The sequence below is a fragment of the Ochotona princeps genome, chromosome 16 (assembly GCF_030435755.1).
Source record: "Ochotona princeps isolate mOchPri1 chromosome 16, mOchPri1.hap1, whole genome shotgun sequence".
In the NCBI taxonomy this organism is placed as follows: domain Eukaryota; kingdom Metazoa; phylum Chordata; class Mammalia; order Lagomorpha; family Ochotonidae; genus Ochotona; species Ochotona princeps.
The window spans coordinates 49,913,270-49,937,837 of record NC_080847.1 but is presented as its reverse complement, the minus strand read 5'-3'; the positions used below and the strand labels follow the sequence as shown (position 1 = coordinate 49,937,837).

The window sequence follows — 24,568 nt, the reverse complement described above, 5'->3', positions numbered from 1 at the left end:
ATGGCTGCAGTCAACCCACTCTGAAGTCAGGAGCCAGGAGCTTCTTCCAGATCTCCCAGTGTGGGTACAGGGGCCCAAGGACTTCAATCAACCTCCACTGCCTTCCCAAGCCATAGCAGGGAGCTGAATCAGAAGTGGTGCAGCTGGAGATAGAACCAGTGCCCATAGGGGATGCAGACAGAGGCTTAGCTTGCTATGCCATGGCACCACCAAATAAAACTTTTTAAAAATAACAATAAGTGTTTATGGATAATGGAAGTACAGGAGTCCAGCCTGGGGTGGATAAGTGTTGGGAGCCCAGCTATAAGAAGGTTTCGTCAGTGCAAAACAGCTGGAGGCACGAGTCTATGCTCGCACAAACCCTGAGGGAGCTGGGGCTGCAACTGGAGTTTACTATGAAAACCCTTAACGAGCTATTCCCTCAGGTGCCTTGCTAAACTTTTAACCCTGTCACCAGGGTGTGTGATGACACCTAGATATTAGGGTCGGAGAGTGGCACTAGTTAGGCTGACAGACGGGTGACATTCGTGTGAAAGAAGGAAAAATGGAAGAAGTAAAGGGACAGGCGCTGTGGCATAGCAGATAAAGCCATCGCCTGTGGCCCCGGCATCCCATCGGAGTGCTGGTTCATGTTCAGACGACTCCACTTCTGATCCAGCTCCCTGCTAAGATACCTGAAAATCAGGGGGCAGTGACCCCAATGCTTGGACTGCTGCACACCCACAAGGCAGATTCGGAGGAAATACCTGGCTTTGCCTTGCCCCACAATGCTGCAAGTCATTGTGGTCATCTGGGCAATGAGCCAGCAGATGGAATCTCTAACTCTATATCACTCCTCTCTCTGTAACTCTACCTCTCAAATATAAATCCTTTTTAAAAGTATTCTGAATGGATCATATGAGGGCACAGTTCAGTGCATGGCATCAGCTCAGGGGTGTGTGGCAGAGGGCCTGGCTCCTGGTGAGTGCTCAGGAAATAGCAGCAGTGATGAGGCTCCCGGGGGAGGCAGTCAGCACCAGGGACGTGGGCCTCCTCACCTGCCAAGTGAGTGCTGGTGGCCAACACCAGAAATACCTGAGCAGTACCACAGGCTCCCCTGCCCTCCAGCGAGGGCTGACCTGAGGCAGGCAGGTTTCCAAGCTGGATGGAGTTGTTGCTGATTGGGGCTGAAGAGCCACAGAGAAGAAGGGCTTGGACTGAATGATCCCAAGTTCGAGTTCCCAGGTTTTCCATTCATTGGTAGTGCAGTAATACTGATGATTTTGCTAAGGTTGTAAAGAAAAGCCCTGGGGAAGTGCCAGGAGGCCTGGAACAGACAAGAAAGACTGCATCTCTCCCCGTGTGCAGAACCAACGTTCCGCGAGGCGCTGCCGTCCCATGGGACACGCTCAGAGACCTGGAGGGGTGAAGAGAGGTCATGTCAAACACAGTTACAGTTTTCCTTTGTCAGCTTTGGGATCCTCATAGCCCAGATACAAAACCATAATGATCCCCTTGCTTGAATCAGCTTTTGGAGGAGAGGTTAATAAGAAGTAGTGTTGGGCCCGGCACGATAGCGTAGCGGTTAAAGTCCTTGCCTTGAACGCGCCCTGGCATCCCATATGGGTGTCGGTTCTAGTCCCAGCAGCCCCATTTCCCATCCAGCTCCCTGTTTGTGACCTGGGAAAGCAGTCAAGGACAGCCCAAAGCCTGGGAGACCCAGAAGAGGTTCTGGGTTCCTGGCTTCAGATCGGCTCAGCTCCAGCCTTTGCGGTCACTTGTGGAGTAAACCATCAGACGGAAGATCTTCCTCTCTGTCTCTCCTCCTCTCTGTATATCTGCCTTTCCAATAAACATAAAATAAATCTTAAAAGAAAGGAAGGAAGGAGGGGAATTGCAGGATGGAGGCATGTGAGAGAGAAGTATGACTATCTTAGAATTCTATCTATGAAATACATAAAATCTATCCCCTTTATGTTAACAAAGATTTGAAGAAGGACTATGCCCCAAGAATATGAACTACTTGCTCGTTTGAGAACCCCGAGTTTCTGACTGGGGCTTTCGGCCCGGCCCACCCCAGCTGTACGCTCTGCAGGCATTTTGGGGAGTGAGCCAGAGCTTTTACCTGGAGCTTCATGTCTCTGTCTACGTGTGTGTTTCTGCCTTTCAAACACATAAATTCAAATTAAAGAAACCTCCATTTCAGTTGAAATGCGTCCATCATGATTTTGACTTGGCTGCCCCCTGGTGGGCAGAAGGTGGATGATGACAGCTGAAGCGATGGCCTGGGGTCCCCCTCCCTGGGGTGTGGATGCGGCAGGACCAGTCTTCAGCCAGCAGAGGCCACAGGGTGTGGGTTAACAGGAGGACACCATCACCAAGGGGCACGTTCTCCCTGAAGCTGAGAGACGGCCCATCATATGGAACCACAGACACCTGGTCCAAACACCCCCCCACACACAGATGCAGCTACAAAGCACTTGGATGATGGGGCCACGTTCAAGACTCATACTCCACCCCCAGGGGCAGAGATGCGGGGTGTACACAGGGGACGCTGCAGGACACGGGAGGAGGGTTAGCTGTGGCTGGCGATGGGGACATGGAGAGTTGCCCGGGAATCAGCGGGTCCTCAACAAGTGGCGGACAATGAAGATGTCACTGAAGAGAACTAGGCAGGAGCCACTGGGGGCTGGGCAGTGGTGAGAGTGCAGGCCAGGGCTCCGACAGCAGTCTCCAGAAGAGACCAGCGAGGATGCTGGTCAGGCTGGTGGCACAGCAGGGGAAGCCACGCCCTGCCTGCCTTGGGAGCCCAGGTCCCCATCCCAGCTGCTGCACTCCAGCTCCCGACCAGTGCAGGCTGAGATGGCCCGGCCCTTGGCCACCCACACAGCAGGCTGGCTGGAGTCTCTGCTTCCACCGTCATTTTGGTAGAGGAGGGCGGTAAACTAGTTGGATGGAAGGTATCTCTGTGTTGTCACTTGCCTTCCAAATAAATATTTTTAAGATTTATTTGTTTTTGTTGGAAAGGCAGATATACAAAGAGAGAGAGGAAGATGTTCCATCCAGTGGTTCACACCCCAAGCGGCCGCAACAGCTGGAGCTGAGCCGATCCAAAGCCACGAGCCAGGAGTTTCTTCCGGGTCTCCCACGCAGGTGAAGGGTCCCAAGGCTTTGGACCGTCCTCAACTGCTTTCCCAGGCCACAGGCAGGGAGCTGGATGGGAAGCAGGGCTGCTGGGGTTAGAACCAGTGCCCACATGGGATCCCAGCATGTTCAACCACTATGCTATCACGCCAAGCCCCCAAATAAATATTGTAAAATAAAATAAAGAATCCTGATAGACTGCAGACCCTCCCCCTACAACCTGTGGGACCACACTCAAACACCCCCATAGCGGCCTGCCGTCTCCCTGGCTCAGTTAATCGCCATCATAAGGCAGGAGTCGTACTGTGGTCCCTTCTACTCTCAGTAGAGTATATTTAAATAAAACTTAACATTTAGAAAGGAAAAAAAAACGGAAGGAGGAGGAAGGATTTTGGAATATTGGAAATACTCCATTTCTCGACCCGAGCGCTGGTTACACGGGTTATCGTAATTCATTCAACTGTGTGCATAATTTGTGCTTTTTTTTTTTACATGTTATGGTGAATAAGATTTTGGAAAAAATAATGTGCAAGAGTGGCCAAAGCAATTTTAACGGTAGCAAGAGGGGAATGTTGCTGTATGCTTCAGTAGCAAGATCATTGATGTGGGTGCAGACAAATGCGCGGCTGGAAAAGAACAACCCCCACCCGCCCAAAAAAATAATAAGCTCTGAATCTAGAATAGCTTGGTCTATAACCGGGGGCATTATAACCACGGAAGAACAAGGACCTTCAAGCAAGCAGCACCCACGGACGGGAGCTTGGGAACGCCTGCTGTTAGTCATCAACGTAATAACCCTAATAAAAACCCTAAATCCTGTGAGCTGCGGCCTCAGCCACGACCAGCTGCGTTGGCGCTTGGGGCCGCTGGGGGGCGGCATCGAGTGGCTCGCGGAAATCGCGCTACCACGCGTGCGCGGCGCCCTTGGTCCGCTCCGGCCGCGGGCTTCTCGGTGTGCGCCTGCGCATGCGTGGGTGCTCACGGCGTCCCCCGGTAGGCATTGCGGGCATGCGCATTGCGGGCCTGCACACGCCCCGGCGTGCACAGCCGTGAGCCGTGCGCTCTGCGCTCTGCGCTCTGCGCCCCCGGCCGGTTCCGCAGCGGCGCCCGGTCCCCCGATTCCCCGGCACCCCGACTCCCCGACTTCCCTGGCCGACATGTCCCAGCCGCCCGCAGACTGCAGCCAGGGCGACGCCCAGCGCGCCGAGGGAGGCGGCGGGAGGCGGGAGCCGGAGGAGGCCGGGGGTGGCGCGATGGCGGCGGCCCGGGGAGCCCGGCTGGCGGCGGCCCGAGCAGGAGGAGGCGGCCCGGCAGCAGCCGCAGCAGCAGCAGCCGCGTCCCGGGAGGCGCGCATGGCAGAGGTCGCCCGACTCCTGGGGGAGCCCCTGGAGGACGAGGGTCCCGAGGGCAGGCCGCGCTCGCGGGGGGCGCTGGCCGCCTTGCCCTACCTGCGCCTCCGGCACCCTCTGAGCGTCTTGGGGATCAATTATCAACAGTTCCTCCGCCACTACCTGGAAAACTACCCGATCGCCCCCGGTCGCATCCAGGAGCTGGAGGAGCGGCGGCGGCGCTTCGTGGAAGCCTGCCGGGCGCGCGAGGCCGCCTTCGACGCCGAGTACCAGCGCAACCCGCAGCGCATGGACTTCGACGTGCTGACCTTCACCATCGCCCTGACCGCGTCCGAAGTCATCAATCCCCTCATCGAAGAACTGGGCTGCGATAAGTTCATCCACAGGGAGTAGCTGGGGGGGTGGGGTGGGGAGGAGTGGAGGTGGGGGAGCCTGGGCCTCTCGCTGCGCTCAGCCCTGGACACTGGACAGAAGTCCACCACAGTGAGCCCATGGGCCACGCGGAACGCCCGGGAGCCCCTGCGAAAGCAACAGCAAAAAGGGGGCGACGCCGAAAGCATTGCAAGACACCCTCAACCCTGCGCGCCTGCGTGCGCCCTCGCGCGCGCACCACCCCCAGTTGGTAGTGAAGCCGGTTTCTTCCCACCCTCACGCACCTGCAGGATGCCTCATCGTCGCTGCGTTGGTCTGTGGGAACTCGGGATGTGGGTTCTGCTCCTGGAGCCCTGGGTGAGAAAGGGATCGTGACCCCACTCCAGCAGAGGCACCGTGCCACACCGTGAGGTTGTAGGAGCCGGAGGCCGCGGACTGCGCGCGCTCAGCCTACACGCCTCTCCTGAAGCAGGGTGACGTTGGGTTGTGTGTTTGGCCGCGGCGGTGCAGATGGCAAGCCAAGTACCTGCTGCTGTAAATATGAAATGATAAATCGTGTTTTCCAAAAACGCCAGGTTTCTGGGTTTTGTGTTCGTTTTTCAGATGGCGTTGCAAAGTCTTTTGGTGAAGGGTGTGTTGGCGCTCCCTTAAGATGTGAACTACACAGCGGCGAGGGCTCTCTCCACCTAGCGGTGCTTGCAAGCCGGGTCGCTAGGTGGAGATACACAAGTAGAAATCCCAGAATTTGTTTTCTTTTGTTTTTGCACTTATTCACAAAGTTGACATATTATAACTAATGGTTTATATGCAACCTTTTCGTCAGGAACATATCCTTCGAAACCACCGTATTTCCTTATTGTTTTTTAGAAACTGTATATTTTTCCTTTTCTGTATTAACCAGGAATATCCGTTTGATTGTTTCGGCTGTTACCTGCCGTTTTCTTTTGGCGAAAGAGGATTGCTGTGCTGGCCCGTTTCATGCGCCTGTCGCATGGCGTGGCGCGCACACGGCATTGCTTCCGTCCGAAATACGTTGTTCAGAGTACTTCACAGGTGATGGGGTAATTTTTTTTTCATAAAGTCTGTGGTGGGTCATGTACGCAGTACCTTCTTGGATCCTTTGTTACAGATAAGTGGGATGAGATCTCAGAATTCTGGGCCGGAGGAGCACCAGTGGGAGCTCACAGAGGCAGCTGAGTCCACCCGTGGGTCATTTTAGATTCCCTCTAGCAATTGACAAACCTCAGTTTTCGCCAGTGCTTTAAACCACCAGATACCCTGATGTTGCCAATCTGATCGTGGGGGGGGGGGGGGGGGGCGTATCCCTTTAAATTGGCTTTTCTGGGTTCTATGGAGGAAGCTTCAAAAAGTGGATGCCAAGTATGGGCCCGGCGGCGTGGCCTAGCGGCTAAAGTCCTCGCCTTGAAAGCCCCGGGATCCCATATGGGCGCCGGTTCTAATCCCGGCAGCTCCACTTCCCATCCAACTCCCTGCTTGTGGCCTGGGAAAGCAGTCGAGGACGGCCCAATGCATTGGGACACTGCACCCGCGTGGGAGACCCAGAAGAGGTTCCAGGTTCCCGGCTTCGGATCGGCGCGCATCGGCCCGTTGCGGCTCACTTGGGGAGTGAATCATCGGACGGAAGATCTTCCTCTCTGTCTCTCCTCTGTATATATCTGGCTGTAATAAAATGAATAAATCTTTAAAAAAAAAAAAAAAACAAGTGGGAGGCACCGGAAGCGCTGGTTTTGCTGCACAGTTGAAATCGTGCTGGTTTTAGTAACGCGCATTTTCCGCGCACTTGGTGGAGATCCTTCATGATCCCTTGTCCGTGAGTTTTCTCTTCGTGTCCTTTATCTGTTTCCGAGTAATTTTCTGTGTTGACTGTCATATCTTCACTCATGGAATGAAATATGAAAAAGCTTGTGCTGTTAGGTATACATTGTTCTAGCTTATTTATCCTTGGGTTTTCTAAAAGCCTTTGGACATGCAGATTTTTGTCTTGGTTTCCTTTAACTTTTGTTTATTTGTTTGTTTCCCAACGGTTTATTTATTTGAAAGACAGAGTAATAAAGGAAGAGAGGCCGAGACAGATTTGCCATCCACCGGTTTATTCCCCAGCTGACCCTGGCCAGGTCTCCCATGTGAGTGGCCCAAGCATTGACACCATCCTCTGCTGCCTTCCCCGGGCCATCAGCAGGGAGCTGGGTCACAGGTGGAGCAGCTGGGACTTGAACTGACGCCCGTATAGGCTGTGGGCTTTGGTGGCAGTGGCTTTGCTTGCCGTTCCACTGGCCCCTCCTGTGTCGCCTGTGCTCCGAAGGTTCGTATGTGCCCTGGGGAAATAAATCCAGTGTTCCTATTCCAATCTTTGAACCATTTGAAACTTATCTTAAAGATATAGTGCAAGTTTAAAGACTTAATTTTTTAAAAATATGACTTCCTGGGGGGACCTGCACAATAGCTCAACTGGCCATCCTAAAAAACACCAGCATCCCATATAGGAGCTGGTTCGTGTCCTGGCAGCTCCACTTCCTTTCACAGCGCCCTGCTTAGGGCCTGGGAAAGCAGCAGAGGACAGCCCAGTGCCTTGGAACCCTGTATCCACATACGAGACCCAGAGGAGGCTCCTGGGTTTTTGCTTCAGATCAGCTCAGCTCCAGCCATTGTGGCCATTTGGGCAGTGAAACGAGCAGATGAAAGATTTTTTACTGTGTCTCCTGCCTTTCCAGTAAGAACAAATCTTCAACTTAAAAGAGAACGCGCTGCTGTGCAGCTCTGTCCATCTTCTCCAAGCCACCTCTGGCCCAGCCGGTGCATCCAGCAGGGCGTGCACCCCAGCTTGACCTGGTCCGGGGGGATTAGAGGAGGCTGCATGAAGATCCACACGGGGGCTGAAAGCAGGACCAGGAACGTTGGAGTGAGAAATTCTGGGAAATTAGTATTCTGAAAATGAATCTGAATTGCATGAAGAGGATAGTCACTAGGGGTGGCATTGCGGTGTAGCCAGCTAAGCCATCGCCTGCAACACCCAGCATCGTAGGCACAGGTTCAAGTACTGGCTGCTCCACTTCTGATCCAGCTCCCTGCTGATGCACACGGGAAAGCAGTGGAAGACAGCCCATATGTTTGGGACCTTGGACCCATGTGGGAGACCTGAACAAAGCTCTTGTATTCAGCCTGGCTCAGCCCAGCCATCACGGCCATGTGGTGAACCAGTGCATGCAACATGTCCCTCTGTCTCTCTCTATAACTACTTTTAGGCAAATAAAATTAATTTATTTAAACAAAGAAAAAACTTCCATTCAATTTGTTCCCCCCAAATGCCTACAACAGCTGGGTCCAGGCAAAGCTGAAGCCAAGAGCCTAGAATTCTGAGCTCCCATGTGGGTGGCAAGGGCTTGGGACCTGAGAGATCACCTGCTCCCTCCCACACAGGTTAGTAGGAAGTTTGATCAAAAGCCAATGAGGGGGCCCAGCATGGTAGCCTAGTGGCTAAAGTCCTTGCCTTGCACACACTGGGATCCCATATGAGTGCCAGTTTATATCCTGGCTGCTCCACTTCCAGTCCAACTCCCTGCTTGTGGCCTGGGAGAGCAGTCGAGGATAGCCCAAAATTTTGGGACCCTGTATCTGTGAGAGACTTGGAAGAGGCTCCTGGCTTCAGATCAGTACAGCTCCAGCTGTTGTGACCATTTGGGGAGTGAACCAGCAGGTGGGAGATCTTTCTCTCCTTTGCTCCATAAATCTGCCTTTCTGGTTGAAGATGTCCTTTGGGGTCAGTGTTGTGGCACAACTTCGGCATCCCATGTCAGAGTACCAGTTCTGGCTCCAGCTGCTCCACTTCTGATCCAGCGTCCTACACATGTGCTGAGAAGTACCCACCAGCCCCAAGGAAGGCCTGGATGGGGTTTCAGGCAGTTGCTCCTGGCTCCTGGCTTCTGCCTTGCCCAGCCTGGCTGCTGCAGCTGTCAGAGGCAGCTGCTGGAGCATCTCTCGGCATCTCCTTTTCTGTCACCGTGCCTTTCAAATAAAAATTTCAGCACAAGAAAAGATGTTCCTAATTTACTGTTCTTTTCAATATATATATATTTCTTTTTATTGGAAAGGCAGATTTTCAGAGACAAGGAGAGACAGAGAAAGAACTTTTGTCTGCTGGTTCACTCCCCATGGGGCCACAATAGCCAGGATTGAGCCAATCCAAAGGCAGGAGCTTCTTCCATGTCACCCACACGGGTGCAGGGTTCCAAGGTTTTAGGCCGTCCTTGACTGCTTTCCCAGGCCACAAGCAGGGAGCTGATGGGAAGTGGAGCAGCTGCCACGATACCAACTGGCGCCCATGTGGGATCCTGGCACGTGCAAAGCCAGGGCTTGAGTTACTAGGCTACCACACCAGGGCATTTATGTTTTGTTTGTTTGTTTTCTGTAGTGAAGGATATTTTAATTGTATTTTCTAGCAGTGTATCTGCTAGAAAGTTGTGAGTGTCAAGAATGCCTTGTAACCCGGTCACCACCTGGTCACCTTCCAAGGACCTAAAGTCCACTCCTGGCATGGGACACACCTGGAGTCAGGACGGCGCTGTTGCCCTGGCCAGCCCAAGCAGTTGGTACCAGATGAAGAAAGTCCTTCCAGTGGACGTGAAGTCATTGATTTCTGTGAACATATTTAAAGCATCATTGAGAGTGGCTTGTCAGATGATTCTCTTACGTTGAGGTATTATCAAGTACAGATAGTGATAACTTTGCCACTTTCACGGTATTTTTTAATTCTCCCCCTTTTTTGTAATGTTTAGAATGTATTTAAGCAGGCTGCTGTCCGCTGGCTCGTTCCCCCAGTGTCCCACAGTAGCCAGGCTGGGCCAACTAAGAGCCAGGAGCCTGACAGGACTCTCCCACAGGGGTGGCAGGGACCCACGTGCTCGAGGTGTCGCCACTGCCCCCCGGGACAAAACCTCCAGCCCCTCGGTTAGAACACTGTAACCTGAAACAGTGCCGGATGCTATGCAGGGTCCTTGTCTTGCTCCTTTGTGGAATTTCTTGACATGCCCATCTGTCACTGCGGGTGATGTTTCATTCAAGAATTGCTGGAATCTGTCAAAGATCTTTCCAGAACTTATGAATTCCGTGCTAGACTATTCCATATCCACCAGGCGGTACATCCTACTTTGCACAGCCGACAATGGCATCGCTCGTGTTGATTCACAAGGTGGTCTTCTTCCACTGTGGCCCTGATCTTTACCTCTCGTTAAAGGTACTGGCCTTTGTGTTCACACGTGGGACCGCTGTACCCATTTCTGGTGCTGGGTCACTATGGGAGGCTGTCTTGTTTTTCTAGGATCTTCCAGGATTCGGCCTGAAACAGAAGTCACTGGATTCAAGCAGCTAGAGAAGAAGTGGGTGATTGCCCAAATATTAACAATTGTTATTGTGGCTGGCGCATGGCATAGCACGGTAATCCTCTGCCTGCCAGTGCCAGCATCCCATATAGGCACCAGTTTGTGTCCTGGCTGTTCCACTTGAGAATGGCCCAAAGCCTTGGGACCCTGCACCTGCATGGGAGACCGGGAAGAAGCTCCTGGCTCCAACCATTGTCCCAAAGGCAGGGGGGCGTGCCCTCAAAATGGCAGGGGAGCAGGACTGGGGACCCTGGGGAGGAAAGTGACATTTCTGATGTAGGATTATCTAGGTTCCAATGCTGACTTTGACACAATCTGTGTGACCGGGTGTTATCTGATGACCTTTGCCTCTTCAACTGTTCCCATACCTCACTCCAGTTCCCCTTTATCCTTGCGGGTGTTACCAGGTCTTTTTTTCTTTTAAAGATTTTTTTTTTTTTATTGGAAAGTCAGATATACAGAGAGGAAAATCTTCCATCCGCTAAATTCAATCCCCAAATGGCCGCAACAGCTGGAGCTGAGCTGATCCGAAGCCAGGAGCCCTTGACTGCTTTCCCAGGCCATAAGCAGGGAGCTAGGTGAGAAGCGGGGCTGCCGGGATTAGAACTGGCACCCATATGGGTTCCTGGTGTGTGCAAGGCTGGGCATTACAAGGTCTTATAGAAGTTAGAACTCCCCTTGGAAGAGGGGAGCCCACGGGCTGGCACTGTGCCATAGTAGACTGGGGCTCTATCTGCTGTACAAGCATTCCGTATGGACATGGGTTCATGTCCCAGCTGTTCCACTTCAGATCAAGCTGCCTGCTTGTGGCCTGAGAGGGCAGTAGGGGATGGTCCAAGTCCCTGGGACCCTGCACCCGTGTGGGAGACCCAAGAGAAGCTCCTAGCTCCTGGTTTCGGATCAGCTTAGCTCCAGCCATTGCAGCCACTTGGAGAGTGAACCAGCAGATGGGAAATCTTTCTCTTTTTGTCTCTCTTTCTCTGTGACTCTGCCTTTCCAATAAAAATAAATCTTTTAAAAAATAAAGGGAGGGGGGACACACATGGTTCTGTATTTCCTGGACCAACACATCCTTAGAATAGGTCAACACTAAATCCAGATTCTTTATGATAAGGAAATCTTCCAGAAAGCTTCCTTTAGGAAAAGGCTTGTGAGCATATCGCCTCCTAGCTGACTTCCAGCCTCGGCTGCTTCTGGAGAAGTGCCAAGGTGCGGATGCCTGAGCATGGAAGGGCTTGGGGGGAGTGGGCACTGAGCCAGGCGCACACAGCATACAACCAGCCCTGCAGGTCAGCTTGTTTCCTTCGGGGGTGCAAGGAGGACACGGAGAAGCAAACTGGGGGCTTGCTGCCCCTTAGAATGACAATCTCCCCCGCTTCTGCCACAGCTTCTCGCAGGGCAAGGAAAAAACGAACGGCTCCATCTGCCCTGCAGGAGCCACACACAGCCACAGCAGAACAAACCCCAGCAGAGGCGAGAGTCCCTTCACCCTCACAGTAGAAATCGCTGGTGTAGCAAAATAGAAAGAGATTTGGGGCCAACATGGTGGTGCAGTGGCTTAAGCTGCCACTCGCGACATCGGCATCACATAGGTGCACAGTCCCGCTGCTCTGTTGCTGATGCAGCTCCCTACAGCCTGGGCAAGCAGCGAGGAGAGCCCAAGGGTTTGGGCCCCTGAGACCCAGATGAAGCTTGAGGTGCCTGACTATTGCGACTACTGGGAAGTGAACCCGCACATGCGTGATTCATTCTCTCTCTGTGTCTCTCTCCTTTTCAAAAAATAAGTAAATGTTGGGCCCGGCGCCATGGCCTAGCAGCCAAAGTCCTCGCCTTGAACACTCCAGGATCCCATATGGGCGCTGGTTCTAATCCCGGCAGCTCCACTTCCCATCCAGCTCCCTGCTTGTGGCCTGGGAGAGCAGTTGAGGACGGCCCAAAGTCTTGGGAGCCTGCACCCGCATGGGAGACCCGGAAGAGGCTCCTGCTGCTGGCTTCGGTTGCCTCAGCTCCAGCCATGCTGGCCACTTGGGGAGTGAATCATCGGACAGAGTTTTAGAGAGAATGTGGAGAACTGACAGGAAGAGGAGAGAGGAGCCTCAGGTCTCAGAAAGGAGGAGTGTGTGTCCCCAAAGCAGGGAGAGGATTGCTTCCGGTTTACAGAAGTGAGGTGTGCGGTTTCATAGCAGGAAGACTAGATAACAATAATGCACTATATCGTTTTTCTTAAAAATAAAAAACTATGGGCTGGTGTGGTAGCTCTACAGGTTAATCCTCTACCTGCCAGCGCCAGCATCCCATGTGGGGCAGGTTCTAATCCCGGCTACTCCACTTTCAATCCAGCTCCCTGCTTGTGGCCTGGGAAAGCAGTAGAGGACGGCCCAAGTCCTTGGGACTCTGCACCCACGTAGGAAACCCAGAAGTTCCTGGCTCTTGGCTACAGATTGGCTCAGTTCTGGCCATTGCGGCCATCTGGGGAATAACCAATGGATGGAAGATCTTTCCTCTCTATCTCTCCTTCTCTCTGTGGCTCTGCATTTCAAATAAAAACAAGTAAAAAAAAAACTAAAAGCAAGGCTCTTTAATGTCGCTACCTTAAGTAAATGATATATGTTTAAAGAGATACATTTACACTGATTGAGTATGAAAACATCCCACGGTACCCCCCCTAATATGCGCAACTGAACGTACTAACTCAGAATAAAATGCTAATAACCACTAGAAATACATGTAGTGGAAGTCTGCAGTTTCATTAAGCACTGGCTTTACCAGGTAACCCACCTGCGTACTGAATCGGTTGCCGTTTCCAAGCGCGGCGCGCCAGGACAGGAGAGGGCCGCAGCAGCCATGGCACCCCGCACCACCAGAGGGCGCTCGAAGCTTGCGCACCAAGCGGGCGCACGCAGGGGCACGCATGCGCGCGGCCCTCAGCCCGACCCCGCGGGAAAGCGTCGTGGAGCTTTTGCATGGACGCGGTGGTCCGGTGGCGGAGATGTCCGAGTTGCCCGGAGGCGGCAGTGTCCACGCGAGGGGCATCCTGCAGGCAGGCGTAGGCGGCCGGAGCCGGGCTCGGGAGGCCCGGGAGGGCGCCCTGGCCGGAGCTGCCAGGCCCATGGCGCTCGCGCCGGGCCCCGCGGCCGGCCCGGAACCCGTGTCCACCATGGGCAGCGTGCCCGAGCCGCTCGGCCTCCTGGCCACGCACGAGCAGCAGCAGCAGCAGCAGCAGCTGTTCCGCCAGTACCTGGATGACTGCTCGCTCATCCCGGCGCGCTTGCTGCGTGACATCGAGGAGCGCCGCCGGCTGTTCGTGGAGGGCTGCAGGGCGCGCGAGGCGGCCTTCGACGCCGACCCGCCGCCCATGGACTCGGCGGCCGCCGCCTTCACCGTGGCCCTGGGCGCCTCGGACGACTGAGAGCCGCCGGGGCCTGCGCCCGCCCGGCCGAGGGAGTGACTCAGCCGCCGTGGGGGCAACGCCGGCGGCCCGAGGAGGAGGAGGAGGGGGCGCGCGGCCGGGCGCGCCAGGGACGGACCCCCTGCCCACGGCGAGCCCCCCCACACACACTCCTTCATCGGTGGGACGAACTGGGCCATCTCTCCACCACCACCCTCCCGAGGCTGGCTTTGCAGAGATCCGAGCCCAAGAGGGGGATTGTCCATTACAGGACGCATCCGAAGTAGCCAGGACAGGCGGGAGAGGGAAGCACACAGAGTGGTCAGGGGGTCCGGGCGCGTCCGGGTTACCCGGAGGTCGCAAGAAGGCCGCGTGGGGGACCCTCTGCGGGGCGTCTTGTGCCAGCCCACCCCTCCTAGACGAGTAGTGGACATCCAGCTAGGAAAAGACGGGTTCCTTGTTGTGAGAGAAATGTGTTACCCAGTCCACGTGAAACTGACAGGAGTGGGAATAACTTGGGTGTGTGTGTGTGTGTGACTGTGTTAACTGTGTTACTCTAGCATATGTCGTCTTTTTGACAAGACCCAACAAAGTTATCAGATTTGCTGGGAAGTCTGCCCTCTTGCTGCCTTCTGACTGCCAAATTCAGCAGGCTCCCTAGCAGGCGTGGTCACCGCGGGGTGGGATGAAGTGTGTGTGTTTGTTTATTCTGCATTGTCTAATGCATATGCAAATCCATCTGTTTTACATGTGCTGCTTGCTTTCCTACGTCGAGGTAACCTCTACCTCTACCAGCATCTTGGATTTTGTTGTTGTTATTGTTACTCGTATTGTACATTTCCATATGGGTCATTTTGAGCGACTACAATGTAAGACTGCAATCTTAATAGACCAGCCGGTCAGCTTTTGGACCACTGGGCTGGTGACGAAATGCTGTAGCATTTTCTCTGCACGTTCCCACCTTGGAGCAGAGGAAGATCTGGGCACAAGGGCGTATGTGTTGGGCCAAGGGGATACACCTGCCTTCCTGGGGGCTCATCCAGGCAGGGGCTTTCAGCGCCGGGCCATCAGCCAGTCAGCCAGTGCAGAGGGATCCCGCTGTGGCTTTCATTTGCGTTTCCCTGTCAGGGAAGCTGTGTCTAAAAGCTGTTTATTTCTTGCGGTTTCCCAAGGGGTGGCAGAGCGGCGTCAGTCCAGGTAAAAATGCCTTTTCCCTTTTTAGATCACGGCAGCTTAACTGTTCCTTTATTCTTTTTTAATTGGCTTGCAAACTGTATATAAATGACAAAGGAAGTTAGTCTTTTGTGGTAGGAGACAGAAATATAGTTTCTAGATTTTTGATTGCCATGGATCACTTTTTATTTGGGGGATTTCTTTCTTTCTCTGGAAAGCAGCGTCACAGAGAGGGAGGGAGATCTTCCATCACCTGATTCGCCCGGTGCCCCTCTCGCCCGGTGCCCCCTCACCTCCCGCCGAGCTGGGGGAGCTGGGGGTGGCGGGAGCCAGGCGCCAGGAACTCCTCTGAGCTCTGCCTCGCCAGTGCAGGGCCCAAGCAGCTGAGCCAGAAGCTAGGGCAAACATGGAGTAGCTGGGACTCAAACCGGCACTCCCCCAGAGGATGCCACATCACAGGCTTCTGGAAATGCAGACCGAGCGTCTGTCTTGGTGGAGCTCTGTGTAGGCGGATTTTCCTTCCGTGGCTTCTAGACTTTGGAGTCGTGGTTGGAAAGACCCTGCAGCTTGCCCCCGTCCAGCTGGCACGGCTGGCTGTAGGTTCGGACATGGCTATTCCACCTCCTTCCCCCGACCCCCCAAGCTTTTCTAGAAATTCATTTACCTTTTCTCTCTATCGGGCTTACCTAGCTGGGATTTTTGCAAAAGCTTTTGGGGCTCTGTCTGTTTCAAGCAGCGCAACTGGCATTGACCACATATATATAAACTTTATTGAATGACAATCTTTACGACGTTGGCTTCCTGTCCACTGATGTTTCCATTTCTTCAGGAACTTTCTCACATCCTCAGACGTTTTCAAGTGTATAGAAACTTGTGTGTTTGGGGTGGGGGGCTAAGGATATCCCAAGACTCATGTCACTGGTTGTGAGTGAGGTTTTCCTATCCGCACATTTTGGAATACTGCTGAGTCCTTCCTGTTTTTGGGATGCTCTGTGAAACAGAGCCTCGGCTCTTACATTCGTATTGGTCTTCAGTGTACAGTCACACTGACAAAAAGCAATATTTTTACCGGGTCCCTTTGTCATTTTCAATGCCTGTCGCTCCTTTCTCATGTACAATTGCGAGGGCGGGAAGCCCCAACCCAGTGGAAACACCAAGTGGGAGAGGACACCCTGGTCTTTGCTGGGCAGCAGGACGGCTGCGTCACCCCAGGAGGTACGGGGCTGGCTTTGGTGTGGAATAAACGTCCTCTCACATCAAGGATGCAGGCAGACACACCTGTGGATCGGCCGGGCGTGTCCCTAGAGGGGTTGGGGATTCAGCTACAGGGAATTCCATTTAATGGACTGATTTTCTTCCCTGATGCGTGTCGGATTGTGCACACAGCTTTTCCCGTGGCGGTCTACACGAGTGGAATGAGCCTCACGGTATCCTTAGCAGGATACTGAGTTGTCTGGCAACATTGAAGATTTTTTATGTCAGAATTCATAAGTGAAATTGGCTCGTGTAGGCCCCTCTCTACCTTTTGGTGGTAGAAGGAAATGACTCAACTCCAAGTGCTGAAATGTGTGACCTACGGTACATCTCCCAGCTGGCTGCCCACCACCTGCCGCTCTCCCTCAGCTGTGAGGTGGCTGGGAGCCACGCACGCCCGTCTACCTGCCTGCCCGTGGCCCCTGATGCAGGAGGGCAGGCCCACAGATAACGGCCCTCGCCTCTGAACAAAGCTCCGTCTGCCAAATAGATGAGTCTCAGGAGAATCTTCTCAACTGTGTTACTTTTCTCTGAGAACCAACAACTGCTTTCCCTGCCTGTCTTATTTCCGCCCTGATTCTTACATTGTGTTATTGTTATTATCCCAATAGTTCTTTTTCAGTTTCTAACATCTTGAATGGATTTTTTTTAAGATTTATTTATTTTTATTACAAAGTCAGATACACAGAGAGGAGGAGAGACAGAGAGGAAGATCTTCCGTCCAATTGTTCACTCCCCAAGTGAGCCGCAACGGCCGGTGCTGCGCCGATCCGAAGCCAGGAACCAGGAACCTCTTCCGGGTCTCCCACGCGGGTGCAGGGTCCCAAATCTTTGGACCGTCCTCAACTGCTTTCCCAGGCCACAAGCAGGGAGCTGGATGGGAAGTGGAGCTGCCGGGATTAGAACCGGCGCCCATATGGGACCCCAGGGCGTTCAAGGCGAGGACTTTAGCCGCTAGGCCACGCCGCTGGGCCCTTGAATGGATTTTTGATTCATCAATTTCCACCCTGTTCTACTATAACCATATAAGCCAGGTGATAAAATTCTTCTAAGAACTATTACCCAAGTTCAATGATGTATTTTTTTTTTCTTATTCAGCTCAAACATTGACACGTCCCATCATTACTGCGGTATCTTTTTCTATTTTTTTCAACCACTGAGTTATTTAAAAATGCACTTCTTGGTCCTTCTCCATCGTGCCCCTTCCCTGCCCTGGCAGCCCGCTCCTGTCACCATGGCAGGAGGCGTGGCCCTGCTTGTTCTCTCCCCTCCTCCAGCCCATCCCTACCCTGTTGGAATAAAGGACCGCCTAGGCTGTTTTTTTTTTTTTTTTAATGCAGTTCTTAACCACCAAATATACTTAGATTCTTATGTTCCTTTTTTTTTAAGATTTATTTTTATTGAAAGATACACAGAGAGAAGGAGATACAGAGACAAAGATCTTCCAACAAATGATTCACTCCCCAAGTGGCTGTAACAGCTGGAACTGAGCCATTCTGAAGCCAGGAGCCCAGAGCTTCTTCCACGTCCCCCACATGTGTGCAAGGTCCCAAGGCTTTGGGCCGTCCTCGAGTGTTTTCCCAGACCACAAGCAGGGAACTGGATGGGAAGTGGGATGCCGGGACTAGATCTGGCACCCATATGGGATTTCAGCGCATGCATGAAAAGGACCTTAGCCACTAGGCTACCTTGCCGGGCCCTATATCCTTTTTTAAAAGATTTATTTTACTTTTGTTGGAAAGTCAAATATACAGAAGAGAGACCAAGATCTTCCATCCACTGATTCACTCCCCAAGTGGCCTCAACAGCCAGAACTGAGCTGATCAGGAGCCAGGAGCTCTTCCGGGTCTCCCACACAGGTGCAGGGTCCCAAAGCTTTGGGCCGTCCCCAACTGCCTTCCCAGGCCACAGGCAGGGAGCTGGATGGGAAGTGGAGCAGCCGGGACACAAAGCGGTGCCCATGTGGGATCCCAGCGCGTCCAAGGCTAGGACTTCGCCACTAGGCTACTGCGCCGGAGCCCTGAGTTCTTTTTGTTACTGATTGGTAACGTAAGGTATGGTGGTCAGAGAATGTGATTTGGGTAGTACAGATTATTTAAAATGCATGGAGTCTTGTTTTATGGCATAATTGACAATTTTTGCACAGACCCCATGTTTTGCAGTTGGTTGCAGTTACGTGTACCGTTGATTGGCAGCCTAAGCCTATCTGTGCTATTCGAAGTCTGTGTTCACGTCACTTGGTCTGTTTCAAAGTGCAGTGTGTCTGCGCGTCACGCGGTGGCTCCCTCGCTTTTTGTCCAGTGTGTTTTGAAGCAGTTTACCAGGTGCATCAAGTTTAGAACTGCACCAGTCTCACTGCTGATTAAAAGATGTCTCATCCTGTAGTTCCCACCTTGATGTCTGAGACACAGTTTCCACGACAACTGCCTGGACCAAGCGGCCCGCGGCACCGGACTGCCCTCCCTGCCGACCCCAGCAGTGCTGCTGACCTTCCCAAGGCCACGGGCCAGGGGCTGCCACTGTCCCCCAGGCTTGGTGCTCCCTGGGATGCTCACAGAATTCAGAAACAAGCCCTGCTTATGATTAGAGTTTATTATAAAGGACACAGATCAGGACATACCAGGAGGGTCTGGGGAGCTACAAATGCACTGCCTGTAGGACCCTGTCAGAGCCTGCCTGTGGGGTCAGCCCGGGCGTGGCTATTATTTCTTTGAAAGGCAGGGTGGCAGAGCTCCATCCAGTGGCTCTCTCCCCACGTTGCCACGGCAGCCAGGACACACAGAGCCCGCTGTGGGGCTCCTACAAGTATGTCAAGGGCTTGGGCGTTGGGCCTGCTCTTTCCCAGGGTGTAGGTCAGCCGGAAGCTGGCTGGAAGTAGAGGCCAGCCTCTGATGCCGGATGTGGGCGTGGGGCCTGCGGCTCCGCAGGAGGACCGCTCTCCACCCGAGAGCTACAACGCTGCCACTTCACTGCCGGAGAGGCAGCCCACTGAGCTGACAGCTTCACACGCACAGTGACCGCTCCTCAGCTCTAAGATGACTCCCCTACACCACAGAGAACCCAGCGACCTGCCCGTGGTTTCCCCTTGAGAAGTTTTAAGTTGGAAGCAAAACGGAACACCTCACAAGTTTCCCTTCTGCCCCCTTCCCCTGCTCACATCCATAGCCCCCCTCATGACTGACATCTCCCCCATGGTGTACATGCTACAACTGTGTAGCACAGGGTTGGCACCTAAGTTCATCATCATTAGGATTCACCCCTGGTGATGGACACGCTATAGGCTGGAACGAACATCATGACATGTCTCCAACATTCAAAGTGCCCTAAATATCCACTGTGGATGGGCCTGGAGCAGTAGCCTAGTGGCTAAAGTCCTTGGTTTGAACATGCTGGGATCCCAAATGGGCACTGGTTTGTGTTCCCATGGCTCCGCTTCCCATCCAGCTCCCTGCTTGTAGCCCGGGAAAGCAGTTGCGGATGAGCCAAAACCTTGGGATCCTGCAACCACATGGGAGACCCAAAAGAAGCTCCTGGCTCCTGGCTTTGGATCAGTGCAGCTCTGGCCACTGCAGTCCCTTGAGTGAATCATCGGACAGAAGATCATCCTGTCTCTCCTCCTCTCTGTATATCTGGCTTTCCAATAAAAATAAATAAATCTTGGGGCCCGGTGCGATAGGGTAGCAGTTAAAATCCTTGCCTTGAACGCACCAGGATCCCATATGAGCACTGGTTCAAATCCCGGCAGTCCTGCTTCCTATCCAGCTCCCTGCCTGTGGCCTGGGAAAGCAGTCGAGGACGGCCCAAAGCCCTGGGACCCTGCACCCACATGGGAGACCTGGAAGAGGCTCCTGGGTTCGGATTGGCGCAGCTCCAGCCATTGTGGTTGCGGGGAGTGAACCATCAGATGGAAGATCTCTCTCTGGTCTCTCCTCCTCTCTGTACATCTGTCTTTCCAATAAAAATAAATAAATCTTTTAAATAAATAAATCTTTTAAAACTAAGACAATCTTTTTTAAAAAGTAAATCTAAAAATAATTATTCTAAATGTATGTATGTGAGAAGCAGAGAGATGGAGATCTTCCATCGTCTGGTTCACTGCTCAGATCTCCAGAGCCCGGGCCAGGCCAGGGCATGCAATCAGGCCTCCATCAGGGATGGCGGGCATCCACCTGCTGTGTCTCGGTCCAGGATTTGGGCCTTTCCAGCCGCGCCCTGAGGGGATGCTGGCTTCCCAAGCCTGTGTGACGCCGTGTGACGCCTGTGCAAACACACCGGCTCCTCTGCAGGTGAAGCCAACTCCCTCTGCTCACTTCTCTGGCGCGCCCTTCTAACTCATGCCGTGGGAAGAGCTCAACTTGTACACCATCCATAAAAACCTATTAGAGTTTTGAATCTGTGGAGTTTCTGTGGGGTTGTTTCTTTTCAGCTTTTTGATTTTTTCCTTTCTCTTTATCAAAGCTGACCAAGTTGAAACCGTAAACACAGAGGTGCCCTCTGGGATTCTCCATCCACTGGCAGCCGCCACAGTTCAGGTTCCTGGGGGTTATGCCCCGAGAGACCCCAGGAGCTGGAGCTGTCCATGACTGCACACACAGGGATACAAGCGCTTGCACCCTTTGTAATAAAATAAATCTTTTTTAAAAAGATGTAGTTATTTTTATGGAAATGCAGACGTACAGAGGAGCAGAGACAGAAAGGAAGATCCTCCATCCACTGATTCACTCCCCAAGCTGCCGCAACAGCCAGAGCTGAAAGGAACCGAAACCAGGAGCCAGAAGCTTCTTCCAGATCTCCCACGTGGGCGCAGGATCTCAAGGCCTTGGGCCGTCTGACTGCTTTCCCAGGCCACAGGCAGGGGGATGGGAAATGGAGCTGCTGGGACTAGAACCAGCACCCATATGGGATCCCAGTGCAAGGCAAGGCAAGGATTTTAACTGCTACACTATCGCACCGGGCCCACAAATAAATCTTTAAAAAGAAATGGATGGGGCCACCACAGGAAAGGCATGGGCCACACAGTGGCATGGTGCCCATGGTACAGGGGAGGAAGTCGCAGCTCAGAGGTGCTGCTCCTTGCTGAAGGTCACACCAGCTGGTCAAGGCTGACACCTGTGTGTGCCCGCGTGAGCCACCAGGACCAGCGCAGCAGGCAGCCCAGTGTCCTGGCCGGAACCCCAAGAGTCTGCCGGTCCCCAGGCCTCTGCCCTCTGTGCCTTGGAACATGGATTGTGGAGTTGTGGTACTATTTGTAACACTGGGGATCTGACACCGACCACATCCCAGAGTCATTCCCATAGCCCTAAAAATGCCCATGAGATGGGCGAATATGTTCCAAACCTCCCCTGAACCAGGGCCTGGGAAACAAACTGGGGCTCAGCAGCCCAATCGCCCCCTGGGGGCTCCCATGGCCCCTGTGGCTGCTGGTCTAAGCTAGTCCACCTCCAGCCCAACCTCCTGCTGAGGCGCAAGTTCAAGTCCTCGGGGCGGTTGTCACCCCAGAGACCCGGCTAGAGCTCCAGGCTGCTTCAGCCTGACCCAGGGCGGCAGCGGCCCTGGGGAAGGGGGGAGATCAGAGAAGGTGAAGGTTTTCCATCTGGTTGTGTCTTTCAAATAAAATGAAAGCTACAAAAAAAAAAAAATTTTTAAGTGTAAATACAAGAAGCAAACTGGATTCAACTGCATGAGGAGTTGAGGCTAGACCACCAGGCGTAGCAGGGTTAAACCTCACATTCCCGAGACAGCCCCTCTTCCCCCATCCCGCCTCTCCCAAGGGCTGACTGTGGGGCCGCGTGGCGGGTGGCAAAGCTGGCAGGCACAGAACACAGCACAACAGATGGGCTCTGCGTGTATTTCGCTCCTCACCATCAGCGCGCCCCAACGCAGCCCAGCCCCAAGGCAGCCCAGCCCCGGCCACCATCAGAAAAGGACCTGGCTGGCCACATTTCAGCCCTTCTCATCATCTCGCTGGGGCTCCTGGGAGGGGGAAGAGAAGAGAGAAAGAAAAGAAAAAAAAAATGAAAAGGACAACAGCAATGACAAGATGGCAGCAAAAACCACAGCGTGCGTGGCTGTGCCCCAGCGCTCTCCCCACACTGCAACAAAGCAGTTTTCCTCATTCTTTTTCAAACATTCCAGAACCTTCCTTGTGCTTCCCCTGACGACCCAGAGGGAAGTGCCCGGCTTGGCTCTTGCTCAGCTTCGTGCTGGTTGACACCCTCGTGATGAGGTCTCCAGTGACCGTCTTTGAGGGTGAGAGTTTGGTGTAGTGGTCCAGTCGCGCACTTGGAGTGTTTGGTTTGAACCCTGGCTCTGCTGCTTCCAGCCCAGCCCCCCTGGGACGCAGCACGTGTTCGCTCAAGGACTTGGGTCCCACTGCCCACATGGGCCTGCTGGGTTGAGTCTCAGATGCCTGCATTTGGTCTGGGCCAAACCTGCTGGCAGCCTTAAGGGCGTAATCGAGCAGATGGAAGATCTTTCCGTATTTGCTGCCGCTACCTTTCAAATTCAGTGAAAATGAAGGGAAAATATTGCCTCCTGGCTCTGGGAGGCCTGGTGGCTCCTTCCCTGGGCTGGCTGCCTTTATTTGTCAGGCAGCCTCCGCCTCCTGGTGGCGGGAGGCTCCCATTGGCCCAGATGGGATTGTATAATCTCTGATCCAATCAGACGGTTCTTTGTTGCCAGGTGCGGGGAGCGGCCAGGCCATTGGTCAGCCGCATCGCCCTGCCATTTCCTGGCAGAGTGTCTCTCTGCCTCACTTTGGCGGAACTGGTGTCCTAAAAAGGAAGGGAGAAGTGAGATGCCCGGATGAACAGGAGGCCCATTAGAAAGGAGAAAGATGAAGCAAGGACGAGTGGGGGCACCTTGAAGCCCATATGCAGAGTTGGAGGGCGGTGGTAGGCGTGGGGCTCCCTGCGGGGAGAAGGCCGGGGGCAGTGGCCACTAAACAGGCAGCGGTGTCGGGAGCATCACCAGATTTGCAGGGAAGTGCAAAGGTTTTGCTTAAGTATTTATGAGAGAAACTCTCAGGGACAAAAAAGGAGGCGCTGGTGCTTCTGCCCCGGAATGCCCCTAACATCCAGGACCGGGCTGGGGCCAAAGCCAGAAGCCGGGATGGGTGGTGACGGAGCCTGCCTGACAAATAAAGGCAGCCAGCCCAGGGAAGGAGCCACCAGGCCTCCCAGAGCCAGGAGGCAATATTTTCCCTTCATTTTCACTGAATTTGAAAGGTAGCGGCAGCAAATACGGAAAGATCTTCCATCTGCTCGATTACGCCCTTAAGGCTGCCAGCAGGTTTGGCCCAGACCAAATGCAGGCATCTGAGACTCAACCCAGCAGGCCCATGTGGGCAGTGGGACCCAAGTCCTTGAGCGAACACGTGCTGCGTCCCAGGGGGGCTGGGCTGGAAGCAGCAGAGCCAGGGTTCAAACCAAACACTCCAAGTGCGCGACTGGACCACTACACCGAACTCTCACCCTCAAAGACGATCTTTTCCCGCCTTGACCCAGCCAGGCCTGAACCCAACCAAATTACACCCTAGACTTTAAAGATGCTTCTGTGTGTGTGTGCAGGTAGAGGACAACTCCTTCGCTGTCTCGCCCCTTTTCTATGTTGCTCTGCCTTTCAAATAAATTTTTTTAAGTTCTGTAGCTTTTTTAAAAAAAATTTACTTATTTTTATTGGAAAAGAAATATACAGAGAAGAGACACAGAGAGAAAGACCCTCCGCCCACTGGTTCACTCCCCTAGTGGCCACAACGGCCGGAACTGAGCTGAACCGGAGCCAGGAACTTCTGGGTTTCCCACGCGGGAACAGGGCTGTCTTCCACTGCTTTCCCCAGGCCACAAGCAGGGAACTGGATGGGAAGTGGAGCATTCAGGACACAAACTGGTGCCTATAGGGGATCCCAACCCATGTAAAGTGAGGACTTTAGTCACTAGGCTCCCGCACTGGGCCCTAAATAAACCTCTTTTTAAGAATATAACAGTGGGGGGAAGGATGTTTCATTTCCAATAAAAATAAATAAATATTTAGAAAACAAAAATGAATACAACAGGAGGTGTTGCAATGCCTAGTCCTGCACCTGCAAGCGCCGGGATCCCATCCACTTCGCATCCAGCTAACTGCTTGTGGCCTGGGAAAGTAACAGAGGGAAGGTGGTCCAAGTATTTGGGCTCCTGCAGGCCACCTGAGAGATCAGGAAGAAACTCCTGGCTCCTGATTTTGGATCAGCTCAGCTCTGGCTTTTGCAGCCATTTGGGGAGTGAAACCAGCAGATAAAAGATAATTGTCCTACTCTCTGTAAATCTGCTTTTCCAATAAAAATAAATATTTTAAAATAATAAAAAGAAAAAATGCAACAGATGAAACCCTGAGCCTCACAGCTTGCCAGCAGGTATACAGTAAGCACCTTTCTAAAAATCCAGGACTCAGGGAGCCTCCGAGCCGGCAGTAATGCCTGGCTGGATCCAGAGAGCCGGGACTTGGGGCCTGGCTCAGCCCTGACCCCAGCTTTC

The 24,568-nt window shown here is 53.3% G+C and overlaps 2 protein-coding genes across 2 annotated transcripts; both read left to right on the top strand.

Moving 5' to 3' along the window:
• The first annotated feature begins 4,192 nt into the window (after positions 1 to 4,192).
• EID2 (EP300 interacting inhibitor of differentiation 2) lies at positions 4,193 to 5,312 on the top strand. Its single transcript, XM_004595187.2, has one exon. The coding sequence runs from the start codon at positions 4,281 to 4,283 to the stop codon at positions 4,863 to 4,865; it is 585 nt and encodes a 194-aa protein (XP_004595244.1). The 5' UTR covers positions 4,193 to 4,280; the 3' UTR covers positions 4,866 to 5,312.
• A 7,873-nt stretch (positions 5,313 to 13,185) lies between these two features.
• On the top strand, positions 13,186 to 13,730 carry EID2B (EP300 interacting inhibitor of differentiation 2B). The gene has a single exon (XM_004595186.2). It carries the CDS (start codon positions 13,230 to 13,232, stop codon positions 13,647 to 13,649), a length of 420 nt encoding a protein of 139 aa, XP_004595243.2. The 5' UTR covers positions 13,186 to 13,229; the 3' UTR covers positions 13,650 to 13,730.
• Positions 13,731 to 24,568: the final 10,838 nt, after the last annotated feature.